This window comes from Doryrhamphus excisus, linkage group LG17, assembly GCF_037039965.1.
Source record: "Doryrhamphus excisus strain RoL-2023G ecotype Guam linkage group LG17, RoL_Dexc_Guam_v1.1, whole genome shotgun sequence".
NCBI lineage: Eukaryota > Metazoa > Chordata > Actinopteri > Syngnathiformes > Syngnathidae > Doryrhamphus > Doryrhamphus excisus.
In genome coordinates, this window is record NC_136373.1 from 14,311,566 (window position 1) to 14,325,790 (window position 14,225).

General features: G+C 41.9%; 1 protein-coding gene across 10 annotated transcripts in view; it reads left to right on the forward strand.

Annotated features, from left to right (window-relative positions):
- Nucleotides 1–14,225, forward strand: part of LOC131137133 (uncharacterized) — a 51,048-nt gene that overhangs the window by 2,469 nt on the left and 34,354 nt on the right. For 4 of the 10 annotated variants that reach the window (XM_078798074.1, XM_078798076.1, XM_078798077.1 and 1 more), the window contains exons 1-2: nt 1,519–2,176; nt 12,395–13,890. In XM_078798074.1, coding sequence (XP_078654200.1) covers nt 1,972–2,176; nt 12,395–13,890 — 1,701 coding nt within the window. In that variant the 5' untranslated portion in view covers nt 1,519–1,971. Of the gene's footprint in view, nt 1–296; nt 743–1,518; nt 2,177–12,394; nt 13,891–14,225 lie in introns of those variants that run through there. The other 6 variants (XM_078798081.1, XM_078798082.1, XM_078798079.1 and 3 more) reach the window with 5 other exon arrangements.

The following is a 14,225-nucleotide window of genomic DNA, read 5'->3' on the forward strand; positions in this document are numbered from 1 at the left end:
GTTTTACATAAAGCTTTGAGGGGGGGAAACCTGTGCCCAGATGAACTGGGTGGAAGTGGTATGGGACTTTATTATGTAATCATTGAGTGACGGAGCCAGAGAGGGGATAAAGATGTTCCAAACAAACATAGTCCCCTCCCCATCCGCTGTGCACTCAGCTGGAACTGGATGATGCCGTGCACCATCATACATGTACCAGTTTTTTTTTTTTTTGGAGGAGGGGGGTAGCAAAAGGGCGGAAGAAAACCGAGTGTACGCTTCACTTTTTTAAAAAAAAAGGGTGTGTCTGCTTTGTGATTGTGAGCTCGTCTTTGCTTCCAGTCTGGCGTTGTCTCAGGGGGATTGTGTGTGTCTGCGGATGCTGCTCCTCCCCTCCTCGGTTCTGTCTCTCGTCGCTCTCCTGGGTCCGGCTCGACACCTGCTCTTTGCACCAGGGCCCCGCCAGTTTCCTAAGCAACCGGTCTTTCATTTGCCCCCCTTTTGTTTCTCTCACTCAGACCCGGGGCCACCTCACACTGAGGTGAAACTGAACAAATAAACTAAGTGCTGGCTTTCCGTCGGCACCCAGTCGGGATTAGTTGTGTCTCTGCTGTTAATGCATTAGTCAATGTTTAACGGCGCTTTCCACGCCCTGATTTGGTGTCACGCTGCTCTGTGACCAAAGTCTACAAGAAAAAAAAACATTGCTGGGGGAATATTTTTGCTTTGGATTCACTGGATTACCCCAATCACCTATTTCCTGGTAAGATCTTCCATTTAACGTGACTGTGTGTATACCACTTGTCTCTCTCGTGTTAGACAACTGCGACGGCGTCTGAGAGGGAATAATGAACCCCTTTACTTCCTTTTCTCCACCCCCCCCACCCTGCTGCCCATCAGCCGTATGTCCCTAATGGGGTCAGGCAGATGGGTGGGGACCATTTAGGGGTCCATTAAGACGGCTGGAGTGTGTGCATGTCAAGTATGGATGGGCTTGTTTGTGTTTGAAGGATAGATCTGAATGTAACACTGATTTTTTTGTTGTGTGTTGATTTAAGTGGAAATAATGACCCCTCTTGTTTTAGAACAGGAAATGGAAATTTGAGATTTCTCAGCAACTTTGCAAGATGGTGTGTGTGTGTGTGTTGCTAGATAAATAGGGAATTTTCCTGAAACTAATGAGAATACATTAGTATTAGGACTAAATTTGAAACACTTCTATGCTAGGACTACGTTATGCTAGCCATAGCATTTCAGTATGTGGAATCAAACTATGGAATGGATTGAGTAAGACCCTCAAACAATGCACAACGATGAGCCAATTCAAGAAACAATACAAGCAGTTGATATAAAAATAAAAATAAAAATAAAGTAATGAAATTAATTTAAAAAATACCTAAACTATATTAGGAAAGCAGGAAGTGAACAAATGTAACAGTTAGTAATTGTAAAAGTACCAGATTAAAATTAAAATTAAATTTAAAAAATTAAAATTAAAATTAAAATTAAAATTAAAATTGTTTTTTTAAATTAAAAAGAAAATAAAATTAAAATTTAAATTAAAATTGTTTTTTTTAAATTAAAAATAAAATAAAATTAAAAACATTAAAAAATATTTAAAAACATTAAAAAAAATTAAAAACATTTTATTCATTCATTCATCTTCTACTGCTTTTCCTCATGAGGGTCACAGGGTAAAAACATTTTTAAAAATTTAAAAACATTTAAAAAAAATTTAAAACTTAAACTATATTAGGAAAGCAGGAAGTGAACAAATGTAACCGTTACTGATTGTAAAAGTACCAGATGGAGGGGTAGGATTTAATAAGCTTTGCTTCTTCCTACTCCTTTTGGACATGTGGAACTGAACTGATTATGTGATGCATTCAATTGTAATCTGATGCACGTTCAAATGAAATATTACCATTACCATTACATTGGACGTGATTTAAGGTCGATTGAACAGGAAGTTGCGTGCACCTTGCATGTGGCATGCTGGGTCCCGAGTGGGGTCCAAGCCTGTGGAGTGAAAGCTCCGCCCCTTTTACGAGCGTCGGACACCTCCAACACAACAAAGCATGTGTGCCTCCTCAACATTGTTCGTCTTGTGAACGTAACGAATACTGGATTTTTTTTGGGGGAGGGGCTCTCTTGTGCTATATTTCGCTTTTCCCGGTGGATGCCAAACCCGCACTAGGTGAGTCCGAATATAAAGATGACGGTGATGCTGACGGAGGAGTTTGTTTATTTTGTTTCGTCGCACATTCGGCGCCATTTTCATACCGGGGGGGATTGTTTTAAATCGCCGCACGCTGGTGCGACACCAGCTCCGCTCATATTTGCGCTGTAAATTTTAAGGGCAAAAGTTAAACATGTTGTTCAATTCACATCTTAATTTGTTGTCAAAATATAACATATACGAGGTTATCCCTCACAAATCAGAAGTAGTCGCCGTGTACATGTGAGTTGTTTTTTGTAAACATGGCTGGGGGGGGGCTCCTTTCTACTCTTGTGCAAAGATACAAGCATTTGCACGCAATATAATATTCACTTGCAAAATTAGAATGCATGATTATGTAGTGATATAGCACATACACATTGTATTCTTGTATTCAAATCACATTTGCATTCTTGCATGATGTATAAAAAAAAGAAAAGAAAAACATGTACTAATATGGTTGTGTTCAAGTGTGCTCCGCAAAACATATTTGACGTGCAGTTGTTTTTCAGTCCGACTCAAAGATGCCCCTGCTATTGAATTAAATTTTCTGCTTGACATGACATGCTTTCACCCTCAAGAGGAGAGATGGGTTAAAAATACACTCACTCATTCTGAGGGTGGCATATAAAAATGTATGCCTGCACTTCTTCACTCTCTCACGACACATTTTTAAGAGAAACCCATGCAAAAAAAAAAAAAGCCTCATCTCCATTGAGGGTACCGTTGGATGAATATAGTCAGATCATCTTTCATGAAGCAGCTACGGCGCTTGGAGCGTGATGTGATGATGATGTGGAGGCTGGCAGGGTTCGCACGGTTCAATGGGCAGCAAGGATAAAAAACAACAATGAGGTTAAGAAACAACATGATGGTGCTCGGGGTCGCTTGTTTTTATTGCTGAATCAGCAGCGTTGAGAGCACTGGAGTTGCCCAAGGATGTTTTTGTGGCTGTGCTGTGTGAGAGTGAGGTCATTGAGGTCCCATAGGAGCTTGCTGCTGTTAATCCTCTTTTAGGAGTTATGATGCGTTTGGGCAGTTAGACTACTACTGTGTTGTGCTCAGTAAACAAGATGCATTCACATGCATTCACTCCATGGATGATGCTGCTGCTTTCCTTTTGTGAATGGCAGACAGACTCACTCTGGAAATCTAAACGGTTGCATCGAGGCGTTCATATTATTTTTTTTTTTGCTTTGATGACTCCACGTTGGCATATGGTAAATCCTCACGGGGTGTGTATTGGCAAGAATCTGGCGATACGATATGTATCACGATATACGATACATCACGATACTGTTAAGGCGATATTTTTTTGTTTTTCTTGTAGTTAAAGATTATTCATTCATTCGTTTTCTACTGCTTTTCCTCACGAGGTTCGCGGGGGGGTGCTGGAGCCTATCCCAGCTGTCTTAGGGCGAGAGGCGGGGTACACCCTGGACTGGTGGCCAGCCAATCACAGGGCACGTCTGGGTTTTTTGCCCTATATATTTATCATTTCACAAAATGGAGTGCCCAAACATGCCCAAAGTATGCCTTGCTGACCCCATTGTATGCATTTTTTATGAAGTGTCTGCTTCATAACCCACCATGGGGCCAAAGTCTGCATCTATTCATTCATTCATTTTCTACCGTTTGTCCTCATGCGGCTCGCGGGGGGACTGGAGCCTATCCCAGCTGTCTTTGTGCGAGAGGCGGTGTACACCCTGGACTGGTGGCCAGCCAATCACAGGGCACATATAGACAAACAACCATTCACACTCACATTCATACCTATGGACAATTTGGAGTCGCTAATTAACCTAGCATGTTTTTTTTTGAATGTGGGAGGAAACCGGAGTACCCGCAAAAAAGAACATGCAAACACCAAAAAGAGATGGCCGAAGGTGGAATCGAACCCCGGTCTCCTAGCTGTGTGGCCTGTGTGCTAACCACTCGTCCGCCATACAGCCCTTACTTTTACTCAATTCAAATCACAAATGAAACTTTGTCGTTTGTCTCAAACTCAATTTACCTGGGGGCCACTGGAGCTAGGGTCTGGGCAAGGCTGGGCCGCATCAGGTTTTCCAAAAAAAAAACAAAAAACGTATTTATTAAAAACAGAAAAATGAATAATATTTGCTTTGGTTCCGATTTTCTACAAGAAAAGCTCTGATAAAACATTCCACTGTTCTCAAATATCCTAATTTTTATTTTTCTACACAAAATAAGATGAAAAATAAATAAACAAATCAAGAATAAAGAAAATCAATCAATCGGTAATAAATAAATATAGTAATAATAATAATAATAAAACGGCAAATAATAAAAACTTAAGAAACCACATATAGTTGGTGGGTAGACAAATTATTTTTTCCAGATTAAAATGAACAAAGCATTATTAGAGCCCTGTAGACATGACAAAACACGACTATAGTCACATTTATACTCTTTTTATTTACAACATATTGCGCAACTGCAGGGTCTTGAGACACATGCTAACTCGCAAACTAGAGAGCTAGCGACCTAAACGGTAGCCTTCAAGTTATTTCCTTTAAACTTAAATCGCCAAAAACGTACCACTTCCACACGGATAGGGAGGATAACTATTAAGAGTTATTTAACCTTTAACATGAACATTAATCAAACGTAATAATTTTTTCTGGGTACATGATACCATACAGCATCCATATCAAACTTGCGTGGGGACGCACTAACATTAAACTTTCATATCAAGGCGGGGGCCTCAAACTGGTGTCCTGCGGGCCACATTTGGCCGTGTGTTTGAGACCCCTGCCATATACAGTCTATGATAAATGCCTAAAAATATCCAATATATATGAAGTATCGCGATATATCGAAACGATATTTTCTTAAACCCCTAATCTGGACACAAATATTTGCATGATGTTCACATTCTGAAAGAGTCCTTGGTTTTGAATCACTTACAGGGAGACCATCCTAAATCAATCAGGCTCCTCCATCATTTCCCATGGTGGTTCATGTTACACTATCGGCGGCACAAGCCATCTGTGTGTATTGATTACTTCAGAACCGGTCCTGGATAAGTTTACACCCTAAACCAGACTAAAAAAAAAAAGCCTCTGAAATACACTCCCGGACAGCATCAAAGTCCTCGAATGTCCTTGTGCCTCTTCCACTTCCATTATAACGTTTTGACACTAAAGTAGGTGATGTTGGGCACGCATATGTGCATTAACATACAGTACATCTGAGCTGGTCACGTGTTGTTATGCATGTTGGCATGCGTGCACTGTGTGTTTACTAGGCAAGGTTAATAATCGGAGTCCACCATGTGGTCGGAGGACACGGTTCTTGGCCTTCAGCTTAACTCTCCTGATTCGCTTGGTTTTTAGCCAGTAGGGCAGAGCGCCACTTACAACTGTGAATCAGCGCAGCCCGATCGCCTCTGTGCTTTGCAATTTCTTTTACACACCAACACGGCTCCACAATAACGATGTACCGATGACCCGGGGCAAGTTAAAATAAAATTCGGGCAAGTAAATCCAATCAGTGATATTCCCGTCGGGCAAGTGCACTTTGGCATTCTATACTTTTTTAAAGCGGTTCTAGTTGGGTGTTGGTAAAACACATACTGCGTAATGTGGTCATTTGCAAACCAATCCTTACAAATCTTGAAATGGACCAATCAGAATCGTTTATTTAGACCGCGGTCCATAATCCACAGTCCGCGTTTTACCCACACCCGTTCTTGTTCGCGATCAACCAATCAGCGATGGTTTGACTATGAAAACATCTATCATGGCGTTCCTGCCAACATTCTACAGTCTAATTCTTCAACAACTTCTGAAGGAAAACACCAAAAACTGATGAAACAGTGCCTCCTAAACAAGTATTTTATTAGCATTTATTAGCATTAGCATTATCATTCATTCATTCATTTTCTACCGCTTTTTCCTCACAAGGGTCGCGGGGGTGCTGGAGCCTATCCCAGCTGTCTTGGAGCGCGAGGCGGGGTACACCCTGGACTGGTGGCCAGCCAATCACAGGGCACATATAGACAAACAACCATTCACACTCACATTCATACCTATGGATAATTTGGAGTCGCTAATTAACCTAGCATGTTTTTGGAATGTGGGAGGAAACTGGAACATACAAACACAGAGATGGCTGAGTGTGGAATTGAACTCGGATCTCCTAGCTGTGAGGCCTGCGCACTAACCACTCGATCACTGTGCAGCCATTTTTGAGATATTTGTTTCCAATTTATGCTTTTTTTTTTTTCGAGGGAGACATATTATCTCGCCAGCCAATCACAGGGCACATATAGACAAACAACCATTCACACTCACATTCATACCTATGGACAATTTGGAGTCGCTAATTAACCTAGCATGTTTTTGGAATGTGGGAGGAAACCGGAGTACCTGGAGGAAAAACCCACGTATGCACGGGGAGAACATGCAAACTCCACACAGAGATGGCCGAGGGTGGAATTGAACCCTGGTCTCCTAGCTGCGAGGTCTGTGTGCTAACCACTCGCAATGTCACAATGTTTATTCAATCATAAATGTACTTTTATTTATCAAGGCAAAGTGCCAGATTTCCATGCAACATCTATGATCTATATGTAGGAAAACAACCACAAGAAATTATAATAATTTCATCTTTATTTGAGATTCTCATGCGATGCCACAAAAATTAGATGATATCATAATGGCAGTCTTTTCATTTTGCATAGGGCAAGTTCGGGCAAGTAGTTCTCACCTTAAAGATTCCCCATGGGCAAGTCATTTTTGTATTGAATGTAGAGCCCTGACCAAGATGCTTAGATGCATCCAGAAGGGTTGCTCAAGAGTCCTGAGTGCATCGAGCCAGCGAGATAGCAAGCAGGTAGAGATAATCTCACTTTGGTAACTTGGGCCTGATTAACTCTAAACTCCTTCTAATTCCTTAAGCCTGCTCCCGAGTGGCCAGGAAACATGCTTTCTTTACATTGCGGTGTTGTTTTATATCATAGTAGCGTATGTCCGCAACTAGCATTATTGTTAGCGTTCATGTTTACAAAAGGAGCTCCGACTTCATGACGTTATTTTGCATGACATTACGTGTGCATTTGCGTGCCATGCACAATTGCCGTGGACATAAATAGATGGCTGTAAAGGCTACCTAATGAGTCCCAGCATCTTGAGCGCATGTAGCTATTTATATACCGTACCTCCTCCTCCTCCTCCTTCTGTGAAAGCTCTTCCTCAATCAGCACCTCCTGTCGACTTCAGCTTACATGTTCGCACACAGCTGTTAAACATATATAATATTTTCTGGTCACATCATCACTTGTTGCTAGGTAGAGTTCATATGGTTCAGTCATACCAGCGACATAAGTAATACCAAAAGGGGTTCCTGCACAGGAAACTGACAGGAACAGCAAAAAAATATGCCCAGTTCATCCAACCCTGTTGCTAGCTTGATATTGACATTATCCTCCATTTTTTTAATTGACATTTGCATTGAAAATGGCTGTTCTAATCATTACATCAGATTCAGAGTCACGGTTTAGCCTTTAGCCTGGTCGTCAGGCTAGCGCTGGAGCAGGGGTGTCCAAAGTACAACCCGAGCGTCATTTGCAGTACGTGACTCGTTTATATTTGACACACAGCAGGTTTTAAAATAAAATTAATCACAAAAAAAATAACAGCAAAAATTTACAAAATGGAGCAAAAAGGCACAAAGTAAAGAAAAAGTTGATACTAAAAATTCATAATTCATAATAATAATAAGATAAATACAGTATTTCACTTTTGGCATTAGCATTTAGCATTAGCATTAATTGATTCCAGAAGTAAATTTTCGCTAAGTAGGATTCAAAATAGAACATTTTCGCAGTTACTAAAAATTCATAATTCAAAGCTCTGGCCTTTAAATGTACATAATTTATTATTTTAAGTGTTTTTTATGAAATAAGATAAATACAGTAATTTCACTTTTGGCATTACCATTTAGCATTAGCATTAATTGATTCCAGAAGTAAATTTTCGCTAAGTAGGATTCAAAATAGAACATTTTCGCAGTTACTAAAAATTCATAATTCAAAGCTCTGGCCTTTAAATGTACATAATTGATTATTTTAAGTGTTTTTATGAAATAAGATAAATACAGTAATTTCACTTTTGGCATTAGCATTTATCATTAGCATTAATTGATTCCAGAAGTAAATTTTCGCTAAGTAGGATTCAAAATAGAACATTTTCGCAGTTACTAAAAAATTCATAATTCAAAGCTCTGGCCTTTAAATGTACATAATTGATTATTTTAAGTGTTTTTATGAAATAAGATAAATACAGTAATTTCACTTTTGGCATTACCATTTAGCATTAGCATTAATTGATTCCAGAAGTGAATTTTCGCTAAGTAGGATTCAAAATAGAACATTTTCGCAGTTACTAAAAATTCATAATTCAAAGCTCTGGCCTTTAAATGTACATAATTTATTATTTTAAGTGTTTTTATGAAATAAGATAAATACAGTAATTTCACTTTTGGCATTAGCATTAGCATTAATTGATTCCAGAAGTGAATTTTCGCTAAGTAGGATTCAAAATAGAACATTTTCACAGTTACTAAAAAAATCATAATTCAAAGCTCTGGCCTTAAATGTGCATAATTGATTCTTTTAAGTGTTTTTTATGAAATAAGATAAATACAGTAATTTCACTTTTGGCATTAGCATTTAGCATTAGCATTATTATCTATATGATTCCAGAAGTAGGATTCAAAATAGAACATTTTCGCAGTTATTGCATAGGAAACCTGTTTAGGACTTTAAAATACAGTTTTTTAACATTATTAGAGCCCTTTACACACTTTTGTCCTTTTTGTTTACATCACATTCAAACTATGATATCGCTATATAAGAAACGGCTAACTGAGCTAACTAGTTGTACTCTCATTCATTCATTTTCTACCGCTTATCCTCACAAGGGTCACAGGGGGGTGCTGGAGCCTATCCCAGCTGTCAGTGTAAAATTTATAGCTGGCTCAATATAACAACTTTGTGTTTTGATTTGTAATACAGTTTTATTAAAGAGACTCATTATGTTTTTGTTCTTTACAGTACAGCATCATTTTATATCCTCGCTTCCATGGCAGCAAAAGCATCCCGTAACCAAAGATTGATTGCTGTTATCTCCATCCGTCAAGTGATGGAGTCTGCCCCCCCCCCCCGCTCCTGCTCAGCTGGCAGATAGCTGAGATGTTAGATAGCCAACACAAAATGGAGGAGGCAGCAGGCACAAGCTCAGCTGGTCCATTAGGAGCACGTCTGCTTCCTGACAATCAGAATTGAGATGACAGAGCATTAAAAGACTCGACGGAGGCTGTGAGCACTGATGCATACCAGCTATGCGAGTGTGTGGTGACCTGGGGGAAAAAGGCCTACGGAGGGTCTCTTTGCGGGGGTAAGGGGGGAGGGGGTAGTGGGGATTAGTTATAGAGTGCAGCGTAGTTATTGGTCACTGGACACAAACAATGGGAGGGCTAAAGAGGATTTTGTCTCTGTGTGTATGTACCCCCTCCTCCTCTTCCTCTCCTGCTGTCCTGCAATGGGATGCATGCATGGTATAGCGGGCCAAGCTTTTGCACCCCTTTTGGGGACAGCCCTGTACATCTGGAAGATTGGCCTGCCCCTCTGTCTGCCTGTCTAGCATCTCCCCTCCCCCATCCTCTACATGGAGAAAACGGAAACAGTGAAACGTTACTTAGCAAATAATACAAGACGTAGTCGACAAATGTTGCACAGGTAACTGAAAGGGACACATCTCAGCCAGCTGAGGTTTGCGTGATAGAGTATTTCCGTCAGTCGAAGGCTTTAGTCAGTTCGTAAGACCTTTCTAAATATGCCGGATCTGCCCTCTCCGCAACCCCAACAAAGCCGTGTTCATTAAACTGCTAGGCTGCTTGGCTGCAACTGTCACTGTAGCCACGTTTACATGGACCCAAATGTTCCAATTCCATTCGGTTTATTTGCTCAAACGGAAAGAATGTAACCTTTGTATACACCTCATTCCGAAAGAAAAGTGCCAATCCGAATGAATATATAATCGGATTCACAGGAGTGGAATATTCCTTTCCGAAATCCGATTGAGGTATCTTGTACCCGCTCAAACGGAAAGTTGTCAGACTGCGTTCTTCTTCTTCTGTTGTTTATTGGCGGTTGGCAAGCAGCTTTCGTGTGCATTAGCGCCATCTGTGGAACAGAATCTAAACCCTTCTATACGCCATTCACAAGTCCACTTTTATTAAAAAAAGAAAATACATATCTATATAAAACATGTGCCGAGCTTAATTATAAAATATTAGCAAGATTGAACTTTATCTTTTCCTGTTCCCGGGTGCGTTCTTTCAGCGAATGCTGAGATATGACGTAACACGCAGCTCCAGACGTTCTTCAGTTTTAAAAAAGGAGGCGAGCAATCGGCACTGGACTGCTGCAGAAAGTTAGTTTTTGATTCAAACTAAATTTCAAGACTGAACGAAGGAAAAACTGGGAATACGGAGTTATTCCAACAAGTGAAAGAAAAACTGGAGGAAGTCAGTATCACGTGATGTTGGTGTTTACGCTTTACTGGGCATGCCCCATTGACTATTCTGGTTGATTATAGCGCCGCATGTAGACACGCGATTGGAATATTCCTTTCCATGTATACCATTGCTTTCGGAAAGGTCATTCAGAAAGAGAAAAACTCATGTAAACGTGACTTGTGCACAACTTTTTTTTGGCTCTCTTTCTTAGATGTTACTGGTATTTTCTGGGCACTTCTTAAAAACGACAAAGACACCTTTGCTTATGTTTACTATTTGTCGGTGAAACTTTTCTGGGGGAAATTCATAATCCAGGGGCGGCACGGCGGTCAAGTGGTTAGCGCACAGACCTCACAGCTAGGAGACCGTGGTTCAATTCCACCCTCGGCCATCTCTGTGTGGAGTTTGCATGTTCTCCCCGTGCATGTGTGGGTTTTCTCCGGGTACTCCGGTTTCCTCCCACATTCCAAAAACATGCTAGGTTAAATAGCAACTCCAAATTGTCCATAGGTATGAATGTGAGTGTGAATGGTTGTTTGACAGCTGGGATAGGCTCCAGCACCCCCGCAACCCTTGTGAGGAAAAGCAGTAGAAAAGGAACGAATGAATGTATTATTGGGGCTGCACGGTGAATGAGTGGTTAGCGCGCAGACCTCACGGCTCGGAGACCCGAGTTCGATTCCGAATACGGCCATCTTTGTGTGGAGTTTGCACGTTCTTTTCTCCGGGTACTCCGGTTTCCTCCCACATTCCAAAAACATGCTAGGTTAATTAGCGACTCCAAATTATCCATAGGTATGAATGTGAGTGTGAATGGTTGTTTGTCTATATGTGCCCTGTGATTGGCTGGCCACCAGTCCAGCGTGTACCCCGTCTCTCGCGACCCTCGTGAGGATAATCGGTAGAAAATGAATGAATGAAAATTCATAATCCAGAAGTTTCTCTATGTAAGCTCACAGTGTATTTTTCCATGTCCTATATGTAAGAATCTTACTAAAATGGCCTACGCAGGTTGATGATTGAAGTTGGCACAGACGACGGCGACGCTGATAGTCACCTACAGACTTGAATGCCTCTTTTGTGTCCATGAGATTTAATGAGTCCGTAACAGGGAGCATTGTGAACTCAGAACGACATATCAACACCACCACGCTACTGTATCCGTCTAACAAGGACGGCCTTTGTGTCTGGTCCGTGCATGAGCGTGTACTCTGGGAGTTGTGTGTGTGTGTGTGTGTGTAAACACGTGAATGTACTTCATGGCTGACAGTTGGCTTCATGCCACTCGAATACGGAAGTGAAAAGTACACAATGCGACACAAGATGTACTATTTTGACCGCAACTGACCCCTCTCTCATATGAAACAGGAAGCTTGTTAATTGTGTTTGAACGTTATACGGCCAAACGTGTCTGTTCCCGTCACATGCGTATACAAACTCGCCGTGTTGATGTTGCGGTGTTGTTTATTTCATTTGTTTGCCAAACAGTGTTAGCCATGTTTACGAAGCACGAGATTAAAAGCTGATTGATCCTAATCTTGTTTGTTGTCTTTCAAGCGCGGCGGCGTTGTGCTCCGTCACTTTCAGCACCGCACTGTGACCTCCCCCCCCCCCCCCCCACACATCTGACTCCTTTCTTGTTCTCCACCCCAGTGGCTACCATGACAACAGAGGCAAGTGCCGCAAGCGAGGCGGACACTGAAGGCAAGCAGAAGGCCAGCGCCGCCGAACCCGAACCCGAGAATAAGCAGAGTCCCGAGGCGACCACATCCGAGCCAGAAGGGGGGGAACAGTTGGCCAAGAAGACCCAGGACCAGGCTACCGAGGCCGGGCCTGCCAATGCAGCATCCTCCCCTGAAGAGGAGCAACTGAAGCCTCGCACCAGAACCTCCGCTGGCAAAGGCCTCTCTCGTCTCTTTTCCTCTTTTCTCAAGCGTCGCTCCCAGTGCTCGGAAGGAGAGGGCTTTGAGGCGGAGAAAGCAAGAGAGGAAAAGGAGGACAAGGAGGAAAAGACTGACAGCACAGAAGAGGAAAAGGAGGAAAAAGTGAAAAGCGAAGAGCAGGAGGCTCACGTGGAGGAGAAATCGGATTCAAAAGAGGTCAAAAAGAGCCAAGAGAAATCCCAAAAAGAGGAAAAAAAGACAGAGCCAGAAAAACTTGAGAAGAAGGGCAGTAAGAAGAAAAAGAAGGAAGCCAAGAAGAAAACAGAAGAAAAGGATGCAGAGAAGGTGAAAACAACCGAGGCGAAAAAGGAAGAGGAGCAAGAGAAGAAAGCAGAGGACGAGGACGTGAAAGCAGACGAGGAGGAGACGAAACCAGAGCAAAAGGTAGAGGAGGCTGAGGAAAAAGAGGAGGACAAATTGGAGGCGATAGAAAAGACACCTGCTGTAGAAGTAGAAGGAGAAGACGCAACAGGAGCGGAGGCCGCCGAGGAGAGCAAAGAGGAGGAAAAAGTTGACAAAAAGGGGGCGAAGAAAAAAGAAAAAGAGGAGCGGGTGAAGAAAAAAGAAGAGGAGAAAGCCAAGAGGAAAGCAGAGGAAGAAGAAAGGGCGAAGAAGAGAGAGGAGGAGAACAAGAAGAAAAGGGAAGAAGAAAAGGCCAAAGAGGCAGAAAAAGCAAAGAAGAAAGAGGAGGAGAAGGCCAAAAAGAAGGAGGAGGAGGAGAAGGCAAAGGAGGAGAAATTAAAAAAGAAAGAAGAGGAGAAATCCAAGGAGGCTAAGAAAAAGGAGGAGGAGAAACTGAAGGAGGCCAAAAAGAAAGAGGAGGACAAATTGAAGGAGGCCAAGAAGAAAGAAGAGGAAAAATTGAAGGAGGCCAAAAAGAAAGATGAAAAACTGAAAGAGGCCAAGAAGAAAGAAGAGGACAAATTAAAAGAAACCAAAAGGAAGGAGGAGAAAATAAAGGAGGCCACAAAGAAAGAGGAGAAAGGGAAAGAAGACGGCAAAAAGAAGACTGAAGATAAAACCAAACAGGACGAAGACAAGGGAAGCAAAAAGGAGAAAGGGAAAAAAGAAATGGAGGAAGAGGCGAAGGCGTCAAGTGAAGACAAAGTTAAAGCACCCATTGCTGCCCCGGAACCAGAACTTAAAACCGAACCGGAAACCGAACCAGTTCCTGAACGCCACTCACTCAGCAGCACAGAGATGCAGGTTAGTGTAAGCTTATTGCTCGTGAGGATAAGCAGTAGAAAATGAATGTATGAAAAATTGCAGGCTGCACGGTGGTCGAGTGGTTAACACGCACACCTCACAGCTAGGAGACCAGGGTTCAATTCCACCATCGGCCATCTCTGTGTGGAGTTTGCATGTTCTCCCCGTGCATGCGTGGGTTTTCTCCGGGTACTCCGGTTTCCTCCCACATTCCAAAAAACATGCTAGGTTAATTAGCGACTCCAAATTGTCCATAGGTATGAATGTTATATATTATATATTCCTGCCGCAAGGCATGCTGGGTAGTATATATCAATTCGGTTGTCAGAGAACTA